Raw genomic sequence first — 27,807 nt, 5'->3', positions numbered from 1 at the left:
TTGGCTATGATGGCTGCTTTAGGATTTTGGTGTTTTTGTCACTAACCTACTCTTCTCTTGTGAGACAGTAGAAGTGCTATCAGTATTGTGCGTGACCCTTTGAAACATGAGTTAACCAAGCATATTGGTGTTGATGCTTCCTTTGTGCGCTCCAGTGTGCAGGATCAGATTATTGCTCTTTAGTATGTGCAGTCTGAGTTACAATTGCCAGATTTATTTACAAAGGGTTAGACTATAGCACAACATGACTTCTACCCCTCCAAATTTAGGGTTCTTGATCCACCATGAGTTGGGGGGGGGGGGGGGGGGGGGGGGGGGGGTGTTAGAGTTATATATATTTGTCCATGTACCCTTTGTATTTTCCCTGTTCTATAAGGAGCTTTCTACATATTGTACCGAACCTGTATATGCATATATACTGGCCTATGGCCACATGAGAATACAAGTTGCATATTACTTAACAACATTTAATTCCCAAATCCCAAGTCATTTTATTGCATGGCCAAATGCTTATACTAGTAACAAACAAATGCAACAATGACAAGAAAGAGCAAAATAAATGTCAAATAATACACAATTCTACTCAGAATTATAGCAAAGTTCTAATAGTGAAGCATAGACCCCATCCTTGATTCGCACCAGGGCCTCATGCTTTCCCTTCTCTGCAATTTTTCCTTCCTTGATGACTGCAATCATATCAGCCCCTTTGATCGTGGAGAGGCGGTGTGCCACCACTATGGTGGTCCTGCTCACCATGACTCGATCCAATGCATCTTGAACGATGCGCTCCGATTCCGCATCCAGGGCACTGGTTGCCTCATCAAGTAGTAGTATCTTGGGGTCTTTTATAATGGCCCTTGCGATAGCTACCCGCTGTTTCTGCCCACCAGATAGTTGCACTCCTTTCTCGCCAACCGGAGTGTTGTATCCATGTGGCAAGCTTGATATGAATTCATGAGCATTTGCTGCATTGGCCGCAGCTGTGACTTCTTCGTTAGTCGCTTCTCCATTTTTTCCATATGTTATGTTTGCACGGATTGTGTCGTTGAAAAGCACTGGCTCCTGGCCTACCAGCCCCATCTGATCCCTTAACCAGCTAATTCTCAAGCTCTTAATTTCGACTCCATCTACTGAGATTCTACCAGAATCAGGATCATAGAAACGCTCAAGTAAAGCAATTATTGTGGACTTGCCACTACCACTTTCTCCAACTACTGCTATGGTCTGAAAATGGAAGGAAAAGGTTTCAACATAGCAGTTTTTGTGGTTGTGAACGATCATGTGTGAAATAAATCTGCTGAAAGCTTCTTATGTATGGTAACACTAACTAGATACATCACCTTTTAAGCTGTATCTTGATTTTATGCCAAGAGGTGGCACTTAAAGTTAGTTATCTGAATGGAAACAATTGGGTGCAACAATGATAAACAAGACTATTAAAGGTTGCAAATCATACCTTTCTGGAAGGAATGTGCAATGTAAAGTCACTAAATATTTGAACATCAGGGCGTGATGGGTACTTGAAACTGACATTACTAAAATCAATGTCGCCATTGACATTGTCCAACATGAGGCCCTCATCACTACTTGTATCGATTTTTGACTTCCGATCTAGAATACTGAAAACAGAAATGGCCGAATGCGTTGCCTTTGTCGCATTAGATGCCAATGCACTTGCCTGTGAAACCCCAACAGCTGCCAAAACTAAGGCAAAGAAAACCTGAAAAGTATCCAATGAATTGGTGAATGATTACTAAAACTTAATGTCCATATACAAATTGGTACTTCAAATGATTTAGCAATTCTTACTTTGAAAACATCTGCAAAAGTAGTTTTTCCCTGGCGAACAAACTTTGCACCAACATAGAAACATAGAGCATATGTCAGATACAACACTAAGAGTGAGAAACCAAAACCAAGCCCTCCGACAATTCCAGTTCGAATTCCTTGTTTCCTTAATGCTTCACATTTCTTGTTATACGTTGTAACCACTCTTTTCTCTGCACAGAAAGATGCTATAGTTCTGATACTACTAACAGCATCAGTTGCAACTTGACTTGCATCTTCATACATCTCCTGCAAAATAATAATAAGACCACATTATCGTGATAAGAGATTCCATGGTACTTAGGATTGCTCTCCTGAATCAAACAGGAAATAAATTGTAGAGTTGTTATTCGTCACCTTAGCTTCTTCACTAAACCCCTTGAAGAACTTCACTTGAGCATAACCCTGTGCACCCACTAAAGGAATGACACAAGTGATAATGAGTGCAAGCCTCCAGTCCGCTGTAAATGCTATGAGAAAGCCAGTGATTATTGCGGCTGTAGACTGCACTATAATTCCCAGATTATCTCCAACTAAGCGCCGAACATTTAATGCATCGACTGAGAGCCGTGTACCAAGTGCACCACTGTAAGTGATAAAGCAGAATCTTAGTATCTGTGTAGATCTATGTACGAGAAGATAAAATAATTGAGATGATTTGAAATATGATAGTACCTCGAATTTGAGGGATTATCAAACCAAGCAATTTCCTGATGCACAATATTTTGAAATGACAGAGTACGAACACGCTCTATAAGCTTGCCACCAGCAATTCCAAACAAAAGATATTCTGCAGGGATTGCAATGAAAGCTGCAACCCCCAGAACAACAGCTATCAATGCCCAAAAGCTAGAATCTTTTCGCAGCTTATCTGGTGGCTCGTAGAATGATTTTATAACGCCAGACATTAGTATGCCAAACAATGGGAAAATGATTCCATGCACCGATGCTGCTATAACACCGAGCAGAAGAAATGGCACCTCTGGTTTGTTAAGATTAAAAAGGCGTCCAATTGGTGCTTTCTGAAGGGTCTTCCCATCAGGAAGGTCCTCTTTGTTCTGCTTGCCTATGATTTCATCCTCATGAGACTCATCAGATCTGAAAGAGTATCTATTGCTATTGCCAAAGGAATCTTTAGTCACTGACCGTCTAATTGACAAAGTAGTGCTTTTTAATAAGGAATTGGGCACTCCAGGATCCTGTATTTTACGTCTTTCATTACCATGGGTTTCTTGTAGCCTAATAAGCTGGGAGTAAGCTCCACCGGGATCCTTCACCAATGCTTGATGAGGACCTGTACATATAGGATACGTAATGGGGTGAATGAGTCATCATAGGTTGACAATAGAAATTCTCTAGAATGGGAAAAGTAATGTATATTCAAGAGATTCTAACCTTGTTCGACTATTTTCCCTTGATGAACAACTGTGATGCAGTCTACATTCCTTACAGTGCTCAAACGATGAGCAACGATAAGTGTGGTTCTTTCTACCATTATCCTATTGAGTGCCTCCTGAACTATCCTCTCAGATTCCACATCCAGTGCACTTGTTGCTTCATCTAGCAAAAGAATTTTTGGATCTTTAAGGATGGCTCTTGCAATTGCAATTCTTTGTTTTTGTCCTCCAGAAAGCAGAGTGCCATGTTGGCCAACCAATGTATTGTATCCCTGGTATGAAATTAGAATTTTGTTAACTTAAATTTCAAGAAGTTATTTGAAGCACTCAATCTTTATTTACATACATTCGGCAACTTGTCGATGAAGCTTGCTGCATTTGCGAGCTCGGCTGCTCTCTTGATTTCTTCAAGAGTTGCATCTTCTTTACCATAGATTATGTTATCTTTAATGGAGGTCATAAACAGCGACGGTTCTTGGCTAACAAGGCCGATCTTCCCTCTTATCCAATCAAGATTCAGATTCTTGATGTTTACTCCATCTATCAAAACTTCGCCAGCCTGTGGATCATAGAATCTTTCAACTAGGCTGATCACAGTTGACTTGCCACTTCCGCTCTCTCCAACTATGGCCATTGTTGTTCCACTAGCTACTTGTAATGACAGTCCATCTAATACTAACTGCTCGGGTCTTGCAGGGTAGCTAAAGTGTACATCCTTTATCTCAATATCACCCTTGATATTTTCCAAGACTATGCCGCTGGTATCATCTGAATCTATCCTGGGTTTCCTCTCAATCGTTTCGAACAGTCTGTATGCTGCAGATTGACCTCCCACAATTGCAGAAATTGATGGTGTTGCATTACCTAACGAGCTGTTACAAAAAATTGGAGAGTGCCCTGTTTAGGACATTAACATACGAGTACCATATGCAATAGTCACTTTTTTATTTCTTGGCCTGAAGTACAATTTTAAAATAACCACTAATCCTTCACGTATGTGTGCTTTGCTGAGGAAACATAAAATGAAAATAGAATAATTTACACCTGGTTAAAAATTGTGCTTACTGTGGTCGATTTGGTTGATCTGTCTAGCAAGAGGTTTTTTTTTTATAATTTGATCCCCAAAAGTAGAAATGTAGATCAGACTATTTTTCTTTAGAATTTATGGTAGATATTTTAGGATTATTGTTGGATTTCTTCTACCCTCAAGGAGAAGGAGGCACCTTGAATCTTGTGGGCTATTTGTATTTATATAAAACAATTATTATCCTTGAGCTCAAGCATTACAATTGACATTATTTACCACTAAACGTAATAAATAAGTAATCAAATATGAACTATCTAAACGTAATATCTGAACACGCCTTGAAAGGTACATCAAATTGCCATGTAAAGTTTCTTATAGAATTTACAGAAAACTATGTATTCACAAGGCATGCGTAAGAAAAAAGGTTATCTAGATTTTAAAGTTTTATTATGTAATGTTTTATATTTTCATTCATTCAATTAGCTCTTCAATAAATTGAGGGTTATATACAGCAAATATTAGTACCGATCAGCGTAATGATTTCAGGAACTCACGTTGCGCCAGTCAATACGGCGAACAAAACAGTGATGATTTTCCCTCCGGTATAACCTTTGTCAATGATTAGCTTTCCACCATACCAGAAGGCTAGGCCATAGCTGCTAAATATGATGCAGAAGACAGAGCCCATGCCAAAACCACTTACAAGGCCTTCCTCAACAACAGTCATGTATGCATTTTTTATGAATTTATTGTACATTTCTATAGCCTTTTTCTCGCCATTGAAGGACACAACCTGTTAACATGAGTTGCTAGATTAATGGCTGCTACAATTTGAATTAACTGAGATAACTGATACAGTTTCCAATAACTGATATAATTTGAACTCACTGTTCGTATAGATCCAATTGTAAGTTCAACTGTGTCTGCAGCATCACTATAAGATGTTAGTCGCTTGCTAGAAACCCGGGTTAGCAGTTGTGCAGATACTGAACCAGCGATAGCAATTAGTGGTAGTGATGTTAGCATGGCAAGGGTAAGGAGCCAGCCTTTTGTGAATGCTATGATAAAACCCCCAAAGAAGGCGGATGTGTGTTGTACAAGCTTCCCTGCCTGTAAATCAGAATCAATGAATGTCAGCAGTTGGGCTGCATAGAATGTATGAAATACACTCAGGTAAGTAGAACAAAAATTTCTGTAGTAGCGATAAAAATACTGATGCTTGCATTTGACTTTTGCGCACCTTTCAGTGTGTTGAAAAATATTATGTTTCTTGATTTAGTACCACAACAAAAGTATTACCTTCTCACCAAGAGCATCTTGAATCATGACCGTATCGCTAGACATTCTAGAAACTGCTTCGCCTGTTGTCATTTGTGTATCGAAGAATGCAATGTCTTGCCTCAGAACTGATTTCAGGTACAAGGAACGGATGCGGGACGAGTGCCTTTCGCCTGCCATCGTCCAGCACGACACCTCTGAAAATGAATAAAGGGTGAGCCTAACTAGCATTTCTGCCATTAGCATGTAATTTAACTACACATATTCCATATTAGGAATGCAATTGGTACTTCTCATGGGATGAATACAGGATTACTGATGATGATTGCTCTGTTGATCATTGCATCTGCTTGTTCATCACTCAAGCGAGAACAAACTTGCGCACCCTATCCCGGTCACACACCAAAATATGCATCCTTTTGTATTAAGATGAAGACAACAAGGACGACAAAACTCACCCGACAGCTAAGTACACAAAAACACAACTTAAACAACAAAGAAGAAGGGAAAAGCGGACCAACCTACACTAGCCAACAGAAAACAAATATCAAGCTACGGCCAAGGGGCCAAGCCCACGTGTCCTTGTGTTCCACTTATTCAGTTACGAAAAGTTTCAATTCGAAGTAGTATCAGTGTGAATATGTATCCTTTTGTTGCGCATCTCTGTTCATTTCACTGACCACTGCTTGTCAATTTTATACCTTGGAGATGCGATTGAGTTTGATATTAAATTTTTACAAGCTTGTCAGCTCTCCCCATGGAGAAAGCTGGTTCCCAACTTGGTTACTATCCTCTGCATTTTAGTTTATTTGAAAATGCTATATGCTGAATGTATAACCATCTTTTCATGTGTAGTATTTGCTTGACGTCTAAAGTTTGACTGGCAGGAAACATGCACTCCAAGAATATATTGGATGGAGATTCCACTTACGAAGGAAAGAAGCCACTGCTGCCGCAACGCCCAGATATATGAAGTTGAGACAAACCTGGAGATCGAAAGAACATTAATTCTCTGTTAAATCGTCTTGCCACTCTTCAAATTAAGGGAGTGATCACCGTAGCGTTCACCTTGGTGACAGCGCGGAGGACGGTGCTGGTCGTGCTCTGGCCGAAGGAGTTGATGACGTCTCCAAAGAGGATGGATATGAGGGGCTCCGACACGCCATTCGCCACCGCCCCCAGCGAGCCGACCGCCATGAGCAGCACGTCGAGGCGGTCGGCGTACCTGAACATGTCCAGCAACGGCACCTTCTTCTCCGGCCGGTCACCTTTTCCTCCACTACTAGCTTCTGCTGTCGCGTCCATTTCCTGGCTGCTAAGCTTCGCTGATGTGCTCGGCGAGCTAGGCCGCACCGTGCGTGCGCGGTCAGTCAGGTCAGATGGATTCCGTTTCTCTTGTGATCACCTGGCATGCGCTATTTTTCACCGATAACTGTTCTTGGAGAAAAGGGAGGTGTAGATAGATACAGTAAGCTGATATGACCATGGAATATATAGATTACTATGGTTGCCTTTGCATCGTCCGTGGAGGGGTGGACGGAGATGGGCAGACGTCAGAGGGGACGCACACATGCAGCTAACTTGGGCACAACGTCTGGACGACACAAGTACAACCCAGACGCCTTGCACCGTTGCACAGTTAAGCACACGAGGCGTCTTGTTCCTTTCTACCGTGCGCCTAGCTTTCAGCTTCACATCCAATCCAAGAAGATGTAGCCCGTAGGTGCAATCCGCAGACAGAGACTTTCGTTTAACTTTTTCTGAGGGGCCAATGCATGTGGCATCCCATATCCGATATTTATCAAGAAAACACATTAGTCGGTTGGAAAAGCTTAAGCAGCATGACACAAAACGGTCGCCTGCAAAGTGCAAACGCCCTCGTTGTAAGTGTAGAGGGGCAGAGAAAACAACCAAAACAGCGAGCTAGATCTTCACAGGCATTTTAGCAAACATCTTATGTGCATGCAGGAAATCTAAAACAAATCATGAAATCCACATGCACCCAGCTATCCATGGTTCGCCACAATAATATAGTTGCAAGAGCTCAATACAACATCAGTACCCCAGCATAATCATCAACATATCAAAGAACTCATGTATGTCATGCCTCCAATGTCAACACAACCATACCACACCCCAAACTTGAGCAATAGGCACTTGAGCAGCAACCAATGTGACAAGAACAAAAAAGTTCAATTCTATTTGCATTCACGAGCTAGGAGAGAGACATAAATAAACAACCTTGTAGAAATCCCCTTCGGCTTGGTAACTATGTCAAACATCCCTTATTTTATCCTACAACATGCATGTCTATATGTTGTTTTGCATGTTAGAATGGCCAAAAATACTTCTAAATGCTGAAGAGCTGCACATTATCATACTTTTCATACAAGGCTTTGTAGTCTCCAATATCGTCATGCCGCTCGCAATGAGGTTTAATATCAATTGGGGCATTATCACACACATCACATGCTTGCAGTTGTTCACCATCAATTTAGAGGGTTGGAGGCCTTGCCACCGAACAGATCAAAATAATGGGTTGAAGTCAATGCACCAAGAGCTAGCCAACTGCTTTCCTTGATTGACACACCAACTACTGAGATTCAAAGAGAGCCAGTAGGCTTGGCAGAACCTACCCTCATAGGCTCCTCATGGGCATTGGACCGGATGTCGTCGAGGTAGGAAGAGGGCGAAGAGATCTTACTCCGACGTGCCATCGCCGCCGCCACCACGCTGATGCCGTAGAACCAAACCAAGGGAAACAAAGACGTACTAGAACTAAGAACAAAGAAAGGGGCATGTCCACACTCATCAGGTTGTCGTCATGGCCGCCAGACGAAAGAGAGGAGGGGGGTCGAGGCGACACTGTGGAGGAACCCTGGGCACCGAGAATTTGGGACGAACGGGTAGAATCTACAAGATGGTACCACATGGGTCCGTTGTTGACTTTGCTTGTTTTGATCATCACCTAGCATGTTCATTCAATGACCAATCAATATTTGTTTTCTCAAGGTGAGATCAACATATTGTTCCACAATAGAGTTTTTTTTTGTTTTTGGAAAAGTTAAACCCCTTCGTACTAACCTTGCTCAATGTACCAAGAGAGATGACCATGCTCTTCAGGATCGTCTCCGAGAATTTAAGGCCGCGGGACAAAATGCAAGATGGAGCCTTGTTTTTTTAGAGAAGAAACTAGTATAACTAAAGAACTATTATACCTAAAGTGTACTCTCACTTAGTTGCATAACTTCAAATATATTTTTTTGTACGAGATTTAGAAGTATGACAAATATTAATGCTAAAAGAGTACAAATATTGTTAATCTTATGTTATACGAAAATCAACATATGTCTAGTATTTCTTGAAATGGAGTCTTCACTTATATCTTCATAATTAATCCTCTCCAACAATCATTTTCAAATGCTATTTGTCATCCATCCTTCGAACATTTCTTGTTTCATAGTAGAACACATGTAGGATTTTAATAACTTCATTGTACAAAAGCTCCTTTCCGCACATGTAATAGTCACATGAATGGTTCGAAAATGTCAGATGCATAGATTTCTTAAGTAAATCATGGACAAAAATTAACTCACAACACAAATCAAGTCCAGTGGTATCTTTATGTTCTCAACTCTTAAATGCATCCTCAAGATTAACACAACCAATCATCAAACTCTTACGATCCAAGGGCAGCAGTCGATCTGAAGTTAACAATAAACTAAATGCTTTTGCATACCATTGGTATTGTTCAAATCCCCAAGTAAGTAAATCTATAGCTTGATCAACAATAGATATAAAATTATTGGCCCTAAATGACTCCTCTATAGAGTGTGTATCAAAAAACGCCTCGTTTGCACCCTTATCAAATTGTCTTCTGACTCTTACTCTTGGTACAAAACTTTGGATGAACATCCATCTCCATAGTATTTTCTTTGCAACTTCTAATGCATTTGAAAAGCTACTCTCTATACTTAGTAAAAAAGGAAACCATCCCTATACAAACTCTATTACAATACCCATCCAAGCGCCTATGTGGGTTTTGGTGTAGATGTCTATTAATTAGGAGAGTAACCATGTGTAGTAAGCGTATGAAATAGGTGTTAGTCCATATGGTTTAAATCATGTCTGGTTCGAGACCCTACATACAAAAAGACAGAGGACGACGATGTATTCCAATTGTTTATTTTATTTATGTTTGAAGCATAGGAAAGTTGTACTATAAAGAGGGATCACATGATGAACTTTAGCTGGAATCATATATCCTAAAAAACATCCCTTACTCCACATACTAAGTTTGAGAAAAATCCCAATTGAAAGCCATGAGTAAGCCCCATTATATCACCCATTTCCCGGCTTTCTGTGTGCGCCCGGAGGTTGCATCTAGAGGCTCCGGACCAACCCCCAGGGCTCCGGATAGTGATCTTTGAATAATCGAGGGTGATACATTAACATCTAGATCCTCCCATAGGTTTTCCAAAATATATCGCCCTAGAATCTGAACAGTCCGAAGGCTACTTGCTGACCCTTCGGGTGGTGCGGTGGTTCTCCTAATGGGAAAATTTTATGTGAATCTATTTAAGGAACGCCCCTTCTTCCCCAATGGGTATTGTTTGATTTGTGCTCCCCCAACCACCATTATTTGAAGCTCCATAAGCTCCTCCCCTCTTCCTCAAAACCTACCAGCCTCTTAGGGGAAAAGATGGAGGAGCTCGTGAGGAAATTTGGTTCCCCCTTGAGTTCATCGTTGATTTGTTACTCTTGGAGTTGTGGGGAGTCCTACACTATTGGAGTTATTCAAGTCTGCATTAATCAGCATGAATAGTTCAGTGTGATGAACAACACCTTTGAGAGAATCAAAGTTGTTGCTTATGACAAGGATAAATGTACGCCCCTTGTTTAGAACTTAGTCAATCATGTTGCAAAAGATTAATTCTTTGGTTTGGAGAAGAAGCATAAAGAATTCAAAGCCTACCAAAGAGGTAGACATGTTTGATCCTAAGAGGTTGCAATCTGCAAAGTTGTTAGCGTAGAGGGCCAGCAAAAGTGACCAAAACAACGAGCTAGTTCTTCATAGGCATTTCAGCAAACACCTTGTGTGCATGTAGGAAATCTAAACAATACCATGAAATCCACAAGCACCAAGCTATTTAATGTTCACCATGATAACATCAATGAAGGAAATATGCCCTAGAGGCAATAATAAAGTTGTTATTTATATTTCCTTATATCATGATAAATGTTTATTATTCATGCTAGAATTGTATTAACCAGAAACTTGATACATGTGTGAATACATAGACAAAACAAAGTGTCCCTGGTATGCCTCTACTTGACTAGCTCGTTAATCAAATATGGTTAAGTTTCCTGACCATAGACATGTGTTGTCATTTGATGAACAAGATCACATCATTAGGAGAATGATGTGATGGACAAGACCCACCCATTAGCTTAGCATAATGATCGTTAAGTTTTATTGCTATTGCTTTCTTCATGACTTATACATATTCCTTTGACTATGAGATTACGCAACTCCCGAATACCGGAGGAACACCTTGTGTGCTATCAAACGTCACAACGTAACTGGGTGATTATAAAGATGCTCTACAGGTGTCTCCGAAGGTGTTTGTTGGGTTGGCATAGATCAAGATTAGGATTGTCACTCCGAGTATTGGAGAGGTATCTCTGGGCCCTCTCGGTAATGCACATCACGATAAGCCTTGCAAGAAATGTGACTAATGAGTTAGTTGTGGGATGATGCATTACGGAACGAGTAAAGAGACTTGCCGGTAATGAGATTGAACTAGGTATGAAGATACCAACGATCGAATCTTGGGCAAGTAAAATACCGATGACAAAGGGAATGACGTATGTCGTCATTGCAGTTTGACCGATAAAGATCTTCGTAGAATATGTAGCAACCAATATGAGCATTCAGGTTCCGCTGTTGGTTATTGATCGGAGATGTGTCTCGATCATGTCTACATAGTTCTCGAACACGTAGGGTCTGCACGCTTAACGTTCGGTGATGATCTGTATTATGAGTTATGTGTTTTGGTGACCGAAGATTGTTCGGAGTCCCGGACGAGATCACGGACATGATGAGGAGTCTCAAAATGGTCGAGAGGTAAAGATTGATATATTGGACGGTAGTATTCGGACACCGGAATGGTTTCAGAGTGTTTCAGATATTTATCGGAGTACCGAGGGGTTACCGAAACCCCCGGGGGAAAATAATGGGCCAACATGGGCCATAGGGGAGAGAGAGGGCAGCCCACAAGGGGTGGCGCCCCCCATGGGAGTCCGAATTGGACAAGGGGAGGGGGCACGGCCCCCCTTTCCTTTTCCTTTTCCCTCTCCCTCTCCCTCTCCTTCCCCTTTCCCCTTCGAAAGAAAGGAAGGGGGCGACTAGGACTAGGAGTCCTAGTAGGTTTCCCCCCACTTGGCGTGCCCCTAGGGCCGGCCTCCTCCCCTCTCCTCCTTTATATACGGGGGCAGGGGCACCCCAAAGGACATCAATTGTTTCTTAGCCGTGTGCGGTGCCCCCCTCCATCGTTTACTCCTCCGGTCATATTGTCGTAGTGCTTAGGCGAAGCCCTGCGCGGATCACATCACCGTCACCGTCACCACGTCGTCATTCTGACGAAACTCTCCCTCGAAAGTTTGCTAGATCAAGAGTTCGTGGGACGTCATTGAGCTGAACGTGTGCATAACTCATAGGTGCCGTACGTTCGGTGCTTGATCGGTTGGATCGCGAAGACGTTCGACTACATCAACCGCGTTAAGCTAACGCTTCCGCTTTCGGTCTATGAGGGTACGTGGACACACTCTCCCCCTCTCGTTGCTATGCATCTCCTAGATAGACATTGCGTGATCGTAGGAATTTTTTTGAAATTGCATGCTACATGCCCAAGAGTGGTATCCGAGCCAGGTCTATGCGTAGATGATATGCACGAGTAGAACACAAAGAGTTGTGGGCGATGATAGTTATACTGATTACAACCAACGTCTTATTTTGATTCAGTGGTATTGTTGGATGAAGCGGCCCGGACCAACCTTACATGACCAAGTTCATGAGACCGGTGACGACGACATGTACCTAGGATAGGGTCATAGGCCTGACCTAGACACCCTCCCCAAGGACATTGACCTAAAGTCAGAAGCATTCGAGGGATATCATCATTCACTCGACCAAGCAGTACTCACTCGACCGTAACAAGAATCACTCGACGGATAGAAGATCTAAAGTCACTATGTATGACAACGGTCAGGCGTTACCCTGTAGACTTAATAGTCATTCATGTATCTTTATTGCTGGCGTTATCAGTAACGCCCCATCTTTATGTACCTTAAACCCTGTGTAACTAAGGGCTGGAGGGGTCTGGCGCACTCTATATAAGCCACCCCCCCTCCTCTGGCACAAGGGTTCGCACCACCTGAAACTTCACGCATATTTCAATCGACCGAGCCTCCAAGGACTGAGACGTAGGGCTGTTACTTCCTCCGCGAAGGGCCTAAACTTGTACATCTTGCATGCACAATCTCACCGTAGCTAGGATCTTGCCTCTACATTCTTACCCCCCTATTCTACTGTCAGACTTAGTACCACGACAGTTGGCGCCCACCTTGGGGCAGGTGTCTTAGCGACTTTCCGGTGATGTTGCAATTTTCTCCGACTCTTCTCATCATGGTTTCTGGCGGAGGTTTGGCTGAGGGTCGTGAGATCCGTCTCGGCGCGCTCGTCTTCATCGCCGACAACTCCGCTTGTCTTCAGGAAGCTCCTCTCGACATCGAGGCGCTCCCCATCCGCGGAGCGACACACTTTCGTGCGTGCGTTCGCGGCGTTCTACTGCGGCAGCCGTCGACCTAGTATCGGTCGGCTCCCACAGTACCTTCACTCCCCACTGCTCGTCGTTGCAAGTGATCCGGTCGGTCGCGGCTTCAGCGGTGGGTGAAGCACGCGGTGGCACGTCAGTCGGCCACCCCTCAAGTCACGACAATTGAGCCCGACGAATCTCTCTACGACCTGTTCGACTGGCTCCGTCGAGACCTTGTCCGAGTGCGACAGCAGCGACCCCGCGACAGAAGTCCTGATGGTCGACACGCCCCGCAGCCCGCCTGGCATGCGTCGCAACGGCAGCAATGATGGCGGTGGTGAGCCGTCGCGTATCCATGAAGAGTATCACCCCGAAGCTCTCTCTTCTCAGCAGAGGGAGGAACTTCACCACCGCAATATGGAGGCCCTACACACGCCCGTTGCTGGAGAGACCTCTGAGGCTCGGGCCTTGGAGGCAGTGCGTTTAGCCACTTTGGCTGAGCGCACTCGAGTGGAGAATCTTCAGCGTTCACTCGACGAACGTGCTCGACGGCAGATCCCCGCGTCCAGTCGACGACAGCGGCAATTATTTCCACCGAAACCACAGGTATACCTCACTCCGATTCAGAATCTTACTGTTGTGGCCCGTATAGAAGAATCCATTCAGCCGCCCCAGTCAGAAGCTGGTAGAGGTTTAATGCAGATCAGAGCGCTGCTCCGAGCAGCAGGAGAGCAGAACATGACAGTTTCTTAGTCGCGCAATAGGATCCATAGCAGATCTGTGGTGGCTGATACCGTCCAGTCGGCTCACAGCCCAAGAACGCCTCCGCGGCGTGAGGGACGTGGGCATCGTCAAGGGCAATATTTGGGTCGGAACCATGAGCAGCAAGATCGTCGGCTTGACCGCGATGACCGCCGTCGAGTGGCTACACCCCCTCTGAGGGGCAAATCATACGTGCCCCGGCATTATGATGATAGGCGCCTGTACAACGAAGAGCGAAGAAGGCCGGTCGACCCGACGCAACGTACATTTTGGTGCAAGGTCTAGTGGACAGGAATCGAGCACAAAGGGAAGGGCAAGACAGAGATCGCCCGATTGGAAACAGGGTTCATGTTTCTGGCCCCAAGTGTTTTAGCAGAGCCATCAGGGCTGCAGAGATCCCTCCCAACTTCAGGTTGGCGACTGGGGTCAGTAAGTTCACTTGTGAATCAAAGCCTGACACCTAGCTTGAACATTACCGAGTGGCTGTGCAGATCAGTGGAGGAAATGATGAAGTTGACATGAAGCATCTTCCCTTGATGCTTGAAGGGCCAGCTAGAGCTTGGTTGAATCAGTTGACTCCAAGCAGTATTGTCAGCTGGGAAGAGTTGGCCCGAGTGTTTGTCAGAACATTTGAGGGCACGTGCAAATGGCCAGCAGGATTGACAGAATTGCAGCACTGCGTGCAAAAGCTGAATGAAACTTTGAGGATTACATCCAGAGATGGACCACTTTACACCACACTGTAGAGAATGTATCTCATCATCAAGCAGTTTGCGCCTTCTAGGAGGGCGTTCGGTACCGGGAGCTCAACCTGAAATTCGGTCGGACAGGAGACATGTCTTTGACTCGAATGATGGAGATAGCCACTTGGTACGCCAATGGAGAAGAAGAAGACCGACTCCGCAGTGGCAAGAGTAAACCGGTCGGCCAGGACACCGAAGGAGGAAATCCCAATCGGAAGCAGAAGCGCAAGGCAGAACCTGCGACTCCTGGGGAAGTTGCGGTCGCAACTCAAGGAAAATTCAAAGGAAAACCTAAAGGGCCCTGGACCCCCAAGAAGGTGAAAGATGTAGTCGAAAATGACGTAATGGATTTGCCATGTCACATTCACATCAAGAAGGATGAAGAGGGTAATCTGATTTATCCCAAGCATACCACTCGACAGTGTCGAGTCCTTATACAGTAGTTCCGAGAGAAACAACCCAGTGAGAAAGAGAAGGAATCTGATAAGGATGAGGACAAAGAAGAGGATGATGATGGATTTCCCAATATCAATTCCACCCTGGTAATTTTTGCTGACGTCGGAAGCAAAAGTCGACTGAAAGTGATCAACAAGGAAGTGAATATGGTTGCTCCAGCAACGACAACGTATCTGAAATGGTCAAAAACTCCAATCACATTCGACCAGTCAGACCACCAGCCCCACGTTGCCACCCCGGGGAGGCAAGCGTTGGTGGTCGACCCATTCATTGGGGGCACCCGATTGAACAAAGTCTTGATGGATGGTGGCAGCGGCTTGAACATCTTGTATGTTGAGACCATTAAAGGGATGGGCATTCCGATGTCCAAGCCCAGCGAGAGCAACATGCAGTTCCATGGAGTTATTCCTAGAAAGAAAGCTGATTCACTCGGCCAGATCACTCTCAATGTGGCCTTCGGCGATTCAAAGAATTACCGTAAGGAAAAGTTGACATTCGAAGTCGTGGATTTTCACAGTGCCTATCACGCTATCCTAGGTAGGACTGCATATGACTGTTTCATGGCTCAACCATGCTATGTGTATCTCAAGCTCAAAATGCCTGGCCCTAGGGGCATGATTACAGTCACTGGTAATCGACAGCGAGCAGAAGAGTGCTTCCAGAAGGGCTCAAAGATTGTCGATGAACAAATGGCAGCAATTGAAATGGAAGAATATAAGAAGACAGCAGATCCGAGTGATTTGTTGAGAGCTAAGAAGCCTGCTTCAGAGTCTACATTTAAGTCGACTGGTGAAACAAAGTCAGTTCATATTCACCCGACTGATCCCAGTGCTGCTCCGACTCATATATCAACAACACTCGACAGCAAATAGGAAGAAGCGCTCATCCAGTTCCTCCGTGAGAACTGGGACATCTTTGCATGGAAACCTTCTGACATGCCAGGTGTACCCAGAGAGCTGACTAAGCACCATTTGCGAGTCGACCCGAAAGTTAAACCTGTGAAAGAGTATCTCCGACGGTCCGCCATGGAGAAGCGAAAGGCGATTGGCGAGGAAGTGGCTCGGCTTCTGGCAGCCGAGTTCATCCGAGAGATTTACCACTCCGATTGGCTCACCAATGTCGTCATGGTTCCCAAGAAGGATGATTCACTCCGTATGTGTATTGACTTCAAGCATATCAATCAGGCCTGCCCGAAGGATCAAATAGTCGACTCGACTGCGGGATGTGAGCGACTGTCCTTTCTGGATGCATATTCCGGGTATCATCAGATCTGACTATATGGGCCCGATGAAATAAAGATAGCCTTTATCACTGCTACCTCTTGAGCACTGCGTTGGTTTTCCCTTGAAGAGGAAAGGGTGGTGCAGTAAAGCAGCGTAAGTATTTCCCTCAGTTTTTGAGAACCAAGGTATCAATCCAGTAGAAGACCACACGCGAGTCACCTCGTACCTACACAAACAAATAAGAACCTCGCAACCAACGCGATAAAGGGGTTGTCAATCCCTTCGCGGCACCTTGCAAGAGTGAGATCTGATAGATATGATAATAATAAGATAAATATTTTTGGTATTTTTATGATATAGATTTAAAGTTGCAAAATAAAATAGATTGGAAACTTGTATGATGGAGAATAGACGCGGGGGGCATAGGTTTCACTAGTGGCTTCTCTCAAGATAGCATAAGTATTACGGTGGGTGAACAAATTACTGTCGAGCAATTGATAGAAAAGCGAATAATTATGAGAATACCTAGTCATGATCATGTATATAGGCATCACGTCCGTGACAAGTAGACCGACTCTTGCCTGCATCTACTACTATTACTCCACACAACGACCGCTATCCAGCATGCATCTAGAGTATTAAGTTCATAAGAACAGAGTAACGCCTTAAGCAAGATGACATGATGTAGAGGGATAAACTCATGCAATATGATATAAACCCCATCTTTTAATCCTCGATGGAAACAATACAATACATGTCGTTTCCCTTTCTGTCACTGGGATCGAGCACCACAAGATTGAACCCAAGGCTAAGCACTTCTCCCATTGCAAGAAAGATCAATCTAGTAGGCCAAACCAAACTGATAATTCGAAGAGACTTGCAAAGATAACCAATCATACATAAAAGAATTTAGAGAAGATTCAAATATTGTTCATAGATAAACTTGATCATAAGCCCACAATTCATCGGATCTCGACAAACACACCGCAAAAGAAGATTACATCGAATAGATCTCCAAGAGAATCGAGGAGAACTTTGTATTGAGATCCAAAGAGAGAGAAGAAGCCATCTAGCTACTAGCTATGGACCCGAAGGTCTGAAGTAAACTACTCACACATCATCGGAGGGGCCATGGAGTTGATGTAGAGGCCCTCCGTGATCAATGCCCTCTCCGTCGGAGCTCCAAAAAAAGGCCCCAAGATGGGATCTCTTGGGTACAGAAGGTTGCGGCGGTGGAAATAGGGTTTCGTGGTGCTCCTGGATGTTTGCGGGGTATATGGATATATATAGGAGGAAGAAGTAGGTCGGTGGAGCAACGAGGGGCCCACGAGGGTGGAGGGCGCGCCCAGGGGGGTGGGCGCACCCCCTGCCTCGTGGCCTCCTCGATTATTTCTTGATGTCCACTCCAAGTCTCCTGGATCACGTTTGTTCCAAAAATAACACTCCCGAAGGTTTCATTCCGTTTGGGCTCCGTTTGATATTCCTTTTCGGCGGAACTCTGAAATAGGCAAAAAAACAGCAATTTTGGTTGGGCCTCCGGTTAATAGGTTAGTCCCAAAAATAATATAGAAGTGTAAAAATAAGCCCATTAACATCCAAAATAGATAATATAATAGCATGGAGCAATAAAAAATTATAGATACATTGGAGACATATCAAGCATCCCCAAGCTTAATTCCTGCTCATCCTCGAGTAGGTAAATGATAAAAACATAATTTTTGATGTGGAATGCTTCCTAACATATTTCTCAATGTAATTTTTCTTTATTGTGGCATGAATGTTCAGATCCGAAAGATTCAAGATAAAATTTTAATATTTACATAGAAATAATAATACTTCAAGCATACTAACTAAGCAATCGTGTCTTCTCAAAATAACATGGCCAAAGAAAGTTATCCCTACAAAATCATATAGTCTAGCTATGCTCTATCTTCATCACACAAAGTATTAAATCATGCACAACCCCGATGACAAGCCAAGCAATTGTTTCATACTTTTGATGTTCTCAAACTTTTTCAATTTTCACGCAATACATGAGCGTGAGCCATGGATATAGCACTATGGTGGAATAGAATGGTGGTTGTGGAGAAGACAAAAAGGAGAAGATAGTCTCACATCAACTAGGCATATCAATGGGCTATGGAGATGCCCATCAATAGATATCAATGTGAGTGAGTAGGTATTGCCATGCAATGAATGCACTAGAGCTATAAGTGTATGAAAGCTCAACAAAAGAAACTAAGTGGGTGTGCATCCAACTTGCTTGCTCACGAAGACCTAGGGCAATTTGAGGAAGCCCATCATTGGAATATACAAGCCAAGTTCTATAATGTAAGATTCCCACTAGTTTATGAAAGTGACAACATAGGAGACTCTCTATCATGAAGATCATGGTGCTACTTTGAAGCACAAGTGTGGAAAAAGGATAGTAACATTGTCCCTTCTCTCTTTTCTCTCTTTTTTTATTTTTTTATTTGGGCCTTCTTCCTTTTTTTCTTTTGGCCCCTTTTCTTTTTTTCTCTTTTTTTATTTTTCGTCCAGAGTCTCACCCGACTTGTGGGGGAATCATAGTCTCCATCATCCTTTCCTCACTGGGACAATGCTCTAATAATGATGATCATCACACTTCTTTTTTTACTTACAACTCAAGAATTACAACTCGATACTTAGAACAAAATATGAATCTATGTGAATGCCTCCGGCGGTGTACCAGGAGATGCAATGAATCAAGAGTGACATGTATGAAAAAATTATGAACGGTGGCTTTGCCACAAATACGATGTCAACTACATGATCATGCAAAGCAATATGACAATGATGAAGCGTGTCATAATAGACGGAACGGTGGAAAGTTGCATGGCAATATATCTCAGAATGGCTATGGAAATGCCATAATAGGTAGGTATGGTGGCTGTTTTGAGGAAGGTATATGGCGGGTTTATGGTACCGGCGAAAGTTGCGCGGTACTAGAGAGGCTAGCAGTTGTGGAAGGGTGAGGGCGCGTATAATCCATGGACTCAACATTAGTCATAAAGAACTCACATACTTATTGCAAAAATCTATTAGTTATCGAAACAAAGTACTACGCGCATGCTTCTAGGGGGATGGATTGGTAGTAAAAGACCATCGCTCGTCCCCGACCGCCACTCATAAGGAAGGCAATCAATAAATAAATCATGCTCCGACTTCATCACATAACAGTTCACCATACATGCATGGTACGGGAATCACAAACTTCAACACAAGTATTTCTCAAATTCACAACTACTCAACTAGCACAACTCTAATATCACCATCTCCATATCTCAAAACAATCATCAAGTATCAAACTTCTCTTAGTATTCAATGCACTTATATGAAAGTTTTTATTATGCCTAAAAGCAAATTGCCATGTTGTTATAAAGGACTCTCAAAATAATATAAGTGAAGCATGAGAGATCAATTATTTCTATAAAATAGAACCATCGCTGTGCTCTAAAAGATATAAGTGAAGCACTAGAGCAAAAACTATATAGATCAAAAGATATAAGTGAAGCACATAGAGTATTCTAATAAATTCTAATTCATGTGTGTCTATCTCAAAAGGTGTGTACAGGAAGGATGATTATGGTAAACTAAAAAGCAAATAATCAAATCATACAAGATGCTCCAAGCAAAACACATATCATGTGGCGAATAAAAATATAGCTCCAAGTAAAGTTACCAATGAACGGAGACAAAAGAGGGGATGCCTTCCGGGGCATCCCCAAGCTTAGGCTTTTTAGTGTCCTTGTACTTTACCTTGGGGTGCCATGGTCATCCCCAAGATTAGGCTCTTTCCACTCCTTGTTCCATAATCCATCAAATCTTTACCCAAAACTTGAAAACTTCACAACACAAAACTTTACAAGAAAATCTCGTGAGCTCCGTTAGCGAAAGAAAACAAAACACCACTTCAAGGTACTGTAATAAACTCAATCCTTATTTATATTGGTGTTAAACCTAATGTATTCCAACTTCTCTATGGTTTATAAACTCTTTTACTAGCCATAGATTCATCAAAATAAGCAAACAACACACGGAAAATAGAATCTGTCAAAAATAGAACAGTCTGAAGTAATCTGTAACTAACGCAAACTTCTGGAAGCTCAAAAATTCTAAAATAAATTTCTGGACGTGAGGAATTTATGTATTAATCATCTGAAAAAATAATTAAATAAATATCACTCTTCAATAAAATATGGCAGCAATTCTCGTGAGCGCTAAAGTTTCTCTTTTTTACAGCAAGATCAAAAAGACTTTCCCCAAGTCTTCCCAACGGCTCTACTTGGCACAAACACTAATTAAACACAAAAAACACAACCAAAACAGAGGCTAGATAAATTATTTATTACTAAACAGGAGCAAAAAGCAAGGAATAAAGATAAAATTGGGTTGCCTCCCAACAAGCGCTATCGTTTAACGCCCCTAGCTAGGCATAAAAGCGAAGATAGATCTAGGTATTGCCATCTTTGCTAGGCAATCCATAAGTGGCTCTCATAATAGATTCATATGGTAATTTAACTTTATTCTAGGGAAGTGTTCCATGCCTTTCCTTAACGGAAATTGGAATTTAATATTCCCTTCCTTCATATCAACAATTGCACCAATCGTTCTAAGGAAAGGTCTACCAAGAATAATAGGACATGAAGGGTTGCAATCTATATCAAGAACAATGAAATCTACGGGCACATAGTTCTTATTTGCAACAATAAGAACATCATTAATATTTCCCATAGGTTTCTTAATAGTGGAATCCACAAGGTGCAAGTTTAAAGAACAATCATCAGATTCATGGAAACCTAGCAAATCACACAAAGTTTTTGGGATCGTGGAAACACTAGCGCCCAAATCACACAAAGCATAGCATTCATGATCTTTAATTTTAATTTTAATTGTAGGTTCCCACTCATCATAAAGTTTTCTAGGAATAGAAACTTCCAACTCAAGTTTTTCTTCATAAGATTGCATCAAAGCATCAACGATATGTTTAGTAAAAGCTTTATTTTGACTATAAGCATGAGGAGAATTTAGCACGGATTGCAACAAGGAAATACAATCTATCAAAGAGCAATTATCATAATTAAATTCCTTGAAATCCAAGATAGTGGGTTCATTGCTAGTTAAAGTTTTAACCTCTTCAATCCCACTTTTATCAATTTTTGCATCAAGATCTAAAAACTACGAATTTTTGGGACGCCTTCTAACTAAAGTTGACTCATCTCCAGTCCCATAATTATCAAGATCATATTTCAAAACAAAGATTTAATAGGGTACACATCAATCACTTTTAGATCTTCATCCTTATTATCATGAAAACTAGAAGAACACATTTTCACAAAGCAATCTCTTTTTGCATGCATCCTAGCGGTTCTTTCTTTGCACTCATCAATGGAAATTCTCATGGATTTGAGAGACTCATTGATATCATGCTTAGGTGGAATAGATCTAAGTTTCAAAGAATCAACATCAAGAGAAATTCTATCCACGCTCCTAGACAACTCATCAATCTTGAGCAATTTTTCTTCAATCAAAGCATTGAAACTCTTTTGCGTAGTAATAAATTCTTTAATACTAGATTCAAAATCAGAGGGCATCTTATTATAATTTCTATAAGAATTGTTGTAGGAATTACCATAATTATTAGAGGAATTACTAGGAAACGGCCTAGAATTAAAATTACCTCTATGCGCGTTGTTACCAAAATTGTTCCTACCAACAAAATTCACATCCATAGATTCATTATTATTCTCAATCAAAGTAGACAAAGGCATATCATTAGGATCAGTAGGAGCACTCTTATTTGCAAACAATTTCATAAGTTCATCCATATTTCCACTCAAAATATTAATCTCTTCAATTGCATGAACCTTTTTACTAGTAGATCTTTCAGTGTGCCATTGAGAATAATTAACCATAATATTATCTAGGAGTTTGGTAGCTTCTCCTAAAGTGATTTCCATAAAAATGCCTCCCGCGGCCAAATCTAAAAGATTTCTAGAAGCAAAATTCAATCCGGCATAAAAAAATTTGTATAATCATCCATAAATTCAATCCATGTGTAGGGCAATTACGTATCATTAATTTCATCCTCTCCCAAGCTTGTGCAACATGCTCATGATCAATTTGCTTAAAATTCATAATATCATTTCTAAGAGAGATGATCTTAGCGGGAGTAAAATACTTAGAGATAAAAGCATCTTTGCACTTATTCCATGAATCAATACTATTTTTAGGCAAAGACGAAAACCAAGCTTTAGCATGATCTCTAAGAGAAAAAGAAAATAGCTTAAGTTTAACAATATCATTATCCACATATTTATTCTTTTGCATACCACACAAATCAACAAAGTTGTTTAGATGGGTAGCGACATCTTCACTAGGAAGGCCAGAAAAAGGATATTTCATGACAAGATTCAACAAAGCAGTATTAATTTCACAAGATTCAACATCGGTAAGAGGAGCAATCGGAGTGCTAATAAAATCATTATTGTTGGTATTGGCAAAGTCACACAATTTAGTATTATCTTGAGCCATCATGACAAGCAAGCAATCCAACACACAAGCAAACAAGAAACGGGAAAAAAAGGCCAATAGAAAAAGAGAAAAAGAGAAGGGGAACGGAAAAAGAGGGCGAATAAAACGGCAAGGGTGAAGTGGGGGAGAGGAAAACGAGAGGCAAATGACAAATAATGTAATGCGAAGGATAAGAGTTGTGATGGGTACTTGCTATGTCTTGACTTGGCGTAGATCTCCCCAGCAACGGCGCCAGAAATCCTTCTTGCTACCTCTTGAGCACTGCGTTGGTTTTCCCTTGAAGAGGAAAGGGTGGTGCAGTAAAGCGGCGTAAGTATTTCCCTCAGTTTTTGAGAAGAAATGTATCAATCCAGTAGGAGACCACGCGCGAGTCACCTCGTACCTACACAAACAAATAAGAACCTCGCAACCAACGCGATAAAGGGGCTGTCAATCCTTCACGGCCACTTGCAAGAGTGAGATCTGATAGAGATGATAATAATAAGTTAAAATATTTTTGGTATTTTTATGATATAGATTGAAAGTAAAGATTGCAAAATAAAATAGATTGGAAACTTTTATGATGGAGAATAGACCCGGGGGCCATAGGTTTCACTAGTGTCTTCTCTCAAGATAGCATAAGTATTACGATGGGTGAACAAATTACTGTCGAGCAATTGATAGAAAAGAGAATAATTATGAGAATATCTAGGCATGATCATGTATATAGGCATCACGTCCGTGACAAGTAGACCGACGCCTGCCTGCATCTACTACTATTACTCCACACATGGACCGCTATCCAGCATGCATCTAAAGTATTAAGTTCATAAGAACAGAGTAACGCCTTAAGCAAGATGGCATGATGTAGAGGGATAAACTCATGCAATATTATATAAACCCCATCTTTTTATCCTCGATGGCAACAATACAATACATGTCGTTTCCCTTTCTGTCACTGGGATCGAGCACCACAAGATTGAACCCAAGGCTAAGCACTTCTCCCATTGCAAGAAAGATCAATCTAGTAGGCCAAACCAAACTGATAATTCGAAGAGACTTGCAAATATAAACCAATCATATATAAAAGAATTCAGAGAAGATTCAAATATTGTTCATAGATAAACTTGATCATAAACCCACAATTCATCGAATCTCGACAAACACACCGCAAAAGAAGATTACATCGAATAGATCTCCAAGAGAATCGAGGATAACTTTGTATTGAGATCCAAAGAGAGAGAAGAAGCCATCTAGCTACTAGCTATGGACCCGAAGATCTGAAGTAAACTACTCACACATCATCGGAGGGGCCATGGAGTTGATGTAGAGGCCCTCCGTGATCAATGCCCTCTCCGGCGGAGCTCCTGAAAAGGCCCCAAGATGGGATCTCTTGGGTACAGAAGGTTGCGGCGGTGGAAATAGGGTTTCGTGGTCCTCCTGGATGTTTGCGGGGTATATGGATATATATAGGAGGAAGAAGTAGGTCGGTGGAGCAACGAGGGACCACGAGGGTGGAGGGCGCGCCCCCTTGCCTCGTGGCCTCCTCGATTGTTTCTTGATGCCCATTCCAAGTCTCCTGGATCACGTTTGTTCCAAAAATAACGCTCCCGATGGTTTCATTCCGTTTGGACTCCGTTTGATATTCCTTTTCAACGGAACTCGAAAATAGGCAAAAAACAACAATTTTGGGCTGGGCCTCCGGTTAATAGGTTAGTGCCAAAAATAATATAGAAGTGTAAAAATAAGCCCATTAACATCCAAAATAGATAATATAATAGCATGGAGCAATCAAAAATTATAGATACGTTGGAGACGTATCAATCACCCCATTCGGGTGCTTTTGCTATGTTACCATGCCCTTTGGTCTCAAGAACGCTGGCGCCACATTCATGCGCATGATACAGAAGTGCCTGCTTACTCAAATCAGTCGGAATGTGGAGGCATACATGGATGACATCGTGGTTAAGTCACGAAAAGGTTCTGACCTACTGACTGACCTCGCTGAAACCTTTGCCAACCTGAGAAGATATGATATCAAGCTTAACCCATCGAAGTGTACATTTGGAGTTCCAGGTGGCAAGTTACTCGGTTTCCTTGTTTCCGAACGAGGTATCAACGCGATCCCAGAGAAAGTCGGCGCAATACTCCGAATGAAGCGCCCTGTGCGCATACACGATGTTCAGAAGCTTACTGGTTGTTTGGCTGCCTTGAGTCGGTTCATCTCTCGTCTCGGTGAAAAGCCATTACCTCTTTACCGATTGATGAAGAAATCTTATAAGTTCGAGTGGACTCCAGAAGCTGATGCAGCGTTTGCAGAGATCAAAACCCTGCTTTCCACCCAGCCGGTGCTTGCTGCTCTAGTTAGCAAGGAGCCTTTGCTGCTTTATAGTGCAGCCACTAGACAAGTTGTCAGTACAGTACTCACGGTCGAGCGGGAAGAAGAAGGTAAAACCTATAAAGTTCAACGCCCAGTGTACTATATTTCTGAAGTCTTAACTCCGTCCAAGCAGAGGTATCCCCATTACCAGAAGTTGGTCTATGGAATTTACTTGACTGCAAAGAAGGTGGCACATTATTTCTCACATCACTCCATCATAGTTGTCAGCGACGCTCCATTGTCAGAAATTCTGAACAACAGAGATGCAACTGGTCGAGTGGTAAAGTGGGCGATTGAACTCCTTCCGTTGGATATCAAGTTTGAGGCAAAGAAAGCAATCAAATCCCAAGCAATAGCAGATTTCCTCGTCGAGTGGATTGAACAACAACAACTGACTCAAGTCCAGTCGGAACATTGGACTATTTTAACACCCTCGATGCGACTATATCTCCCACGTGTCGAGGCACGACTTAGAGGCATAATCGCATTGAAGGCATATGTCGCAAGTTAGGCAATCTTCACAACATCCCATGTAATATAATAATGAAAGGGGATATAACATAGTTGGCTTACACTCGCCACGTCAATCAAGTACATAAATAACATTACATCATCCAAACACTCATGACCCGACTACGGCGCCAAAATAAAAGAGAACCCAACATGCGACAACGGTCCCGTTCACCCCCAACTGGGCACCACTACTGATCATCGGGAAAGGAAACATAGTAACGTTGAGAGTCCTCGTCGAACTCCCACTTGAGCTCATAAGCGTCTCCTGGAGCGGAATCATCAGGCCTTGCATCTGGTGTAATAGTAATCTGTGAGCCACAGGGACTCAGCAATCTCACACCCTCGCGATCAAGACTATTTAAGCTTATAGGTATGGCAAGGTAAATATGTGGAGCTGCAGCAAGCGACTAGCAAGTATGGTGGCTAACTTATTTGCAAAAGAGAGCGAGAAGAGGAGGCAAAGCGCGAGCGAGAAACTAGAGAGCAACCTGCGCAAACATTACTCCAACACCGTGTCCACTTCCCGGACTCCGCCGAGAAGAGGCCATCACGGTAACACACTCAGTTGATTCATTTTAATTAATTAAGGTTCAAGTTATCTACAACCGGACATTAACAAATTCCCATCTGCCCATAACCGCGGGCATGGCTTTCGAAAGTTCAAACCCTGCAGGGGAGTCCCAACTTAGCCCATGACAAGCTCTCACGGTCAATGAAGGAATAGACCTCCTCCCAAGACGTTCCGATCAGACTCGGTATCTCGGTAATTCAAGACACTTCGACAGGTTAAAACAAGACCAGCGACACCGCCCGAATGTGCCGACAAATCCCGATAGGAGATGCACATATCTCGTTCTCAGGGCACACTCAGATGAGACTAGCTATGAGTAAAACCAACCCTCAAGTTTCCCCGAGGTGGCCCCGCAGGCAGCTCAGTTCGGACCAACACTCAGAGGAGCACTGGCCCGGGAGGGTTAAAATAAGATGACCCTTGGGCTCCGGTAACCCAAGGGAAAAAAGGCTAGGTGGCGAATGGTAAAACCAAGGTTGGGCATTGCTAGAAAAGCTTTAATCAAGGCGAACTATCGAGGGGTTCCCATTATAACCCAACTGCGTAAGGAACGCAAAATCCGGGAACATAACACCGATATGACGGAAACTAGGGCGGCAAGAGTGGAACAAAACACTAGGCGAGAGGCCGAGCCTTCCACCCTTTACCAAGTATATAGATGCATTAAGATAACATAGCAATATAATGATATCCCAACAAGTAAATAAATGTTCCCACAAGGAACGGCCTCCAATCTTCACCTGCAACTAGCAACGCTATAAGAGGGGCTGAGCAAAGCGGTAACATAGCCAATCAACGGTTTGCTAGGACAATGGTGGGTTAGAGGTTTGACATGGCAATTTGGGAGGCTTGAAAGCAAATGGTAGGCATCATAGCATTGGCATAGCAAAAGAGCGAGCAAACTAGCATAGCAAAGATAGTAGTGATTTCGAGGGTATGATCATCTTGCCTGCACAGTTGTCAGAGTTGGCTGGATCCTCAAAAGCAAACTCAACGGGCTCCTCCTTAGCGAACTCGTCTCCAGGCTCTACCCAAACAAGACAAACAAGCAATGAGGATACAATCAACCACGTGCAAACTCAAACAACACAATGCAAAGATGATATGCTATGCGGGATACGATGCGGGATGCAAAATGCAAGATATGACAGGAAATGCATGAACCTGGCCTCAACTTGGAAAACCAAGTGTGCCACTGGAAAGATGAGATGAAATCGCTTGAAAACGATATAAAGAACGCCGGAATCGGAGTTACGGTTTGGAAATGGCAAGCGATTCA

General features: G+C 42.6%; 1 protein-coding gene across 1 annotated transcript; it reads right to left on the bottom strand.

The window, feature by feature from the left end:
- Positions 1–479: 479 nt before the first annotated feature.
- LOC125548523 (ABC transporter B family member 4-like) lies at positions 480–6,947 on the bottom strand. The gene is made up of 12 exons (XM_048712105.1): positions 6,598–6,947; positions 6,461–6,515; positions 5,551–5,726; positions 5,140–5,361; positions 4,806–5,044; positions 3,571–4,096; positions 3,223–3,496; positions 2,503–3,121; positions 2,185–2,413; positions 1,810–2,076; positions 1,457–1,720; positions 480–1,224 (listed from the first exon to the last, which is right to left on the bottom strand). The coding sequence occupies exons 1-12, from the start codon at positions 6,832–6,834 to the stop codon at positions 580–582; spliced, it is 3,753 nt and encodes a 1,250-aa protein (XP_048568062.1). The 5' UTR covers positions 6,835–6,947; the 3' UTR covers positions 480–579.
- Between the last annotated feature and the right edge of the window lie 20,860 nt (positions 6,948–27,807).

The sequence above is a fragment of the Triticum urartu genome, chromosome 3 (genome assembly GCF_003073215.2).
Source record: "Triticum urartu cultivar G1812 chromosome 3, Tu2.1, whole genome shotgun sequence".
Taxonomy (NCBI): Eukaryota; Viridiplantae; Streptophyta; class Magnoliopsida; order Poales; family Poaceae; genus Triticum; species Triticum urartu.
The sequence above is the reverse complement of the archived record's forward strand: the minus strand, read 5'-3'. Positions and strand labels throughout refer to the sequence as shown.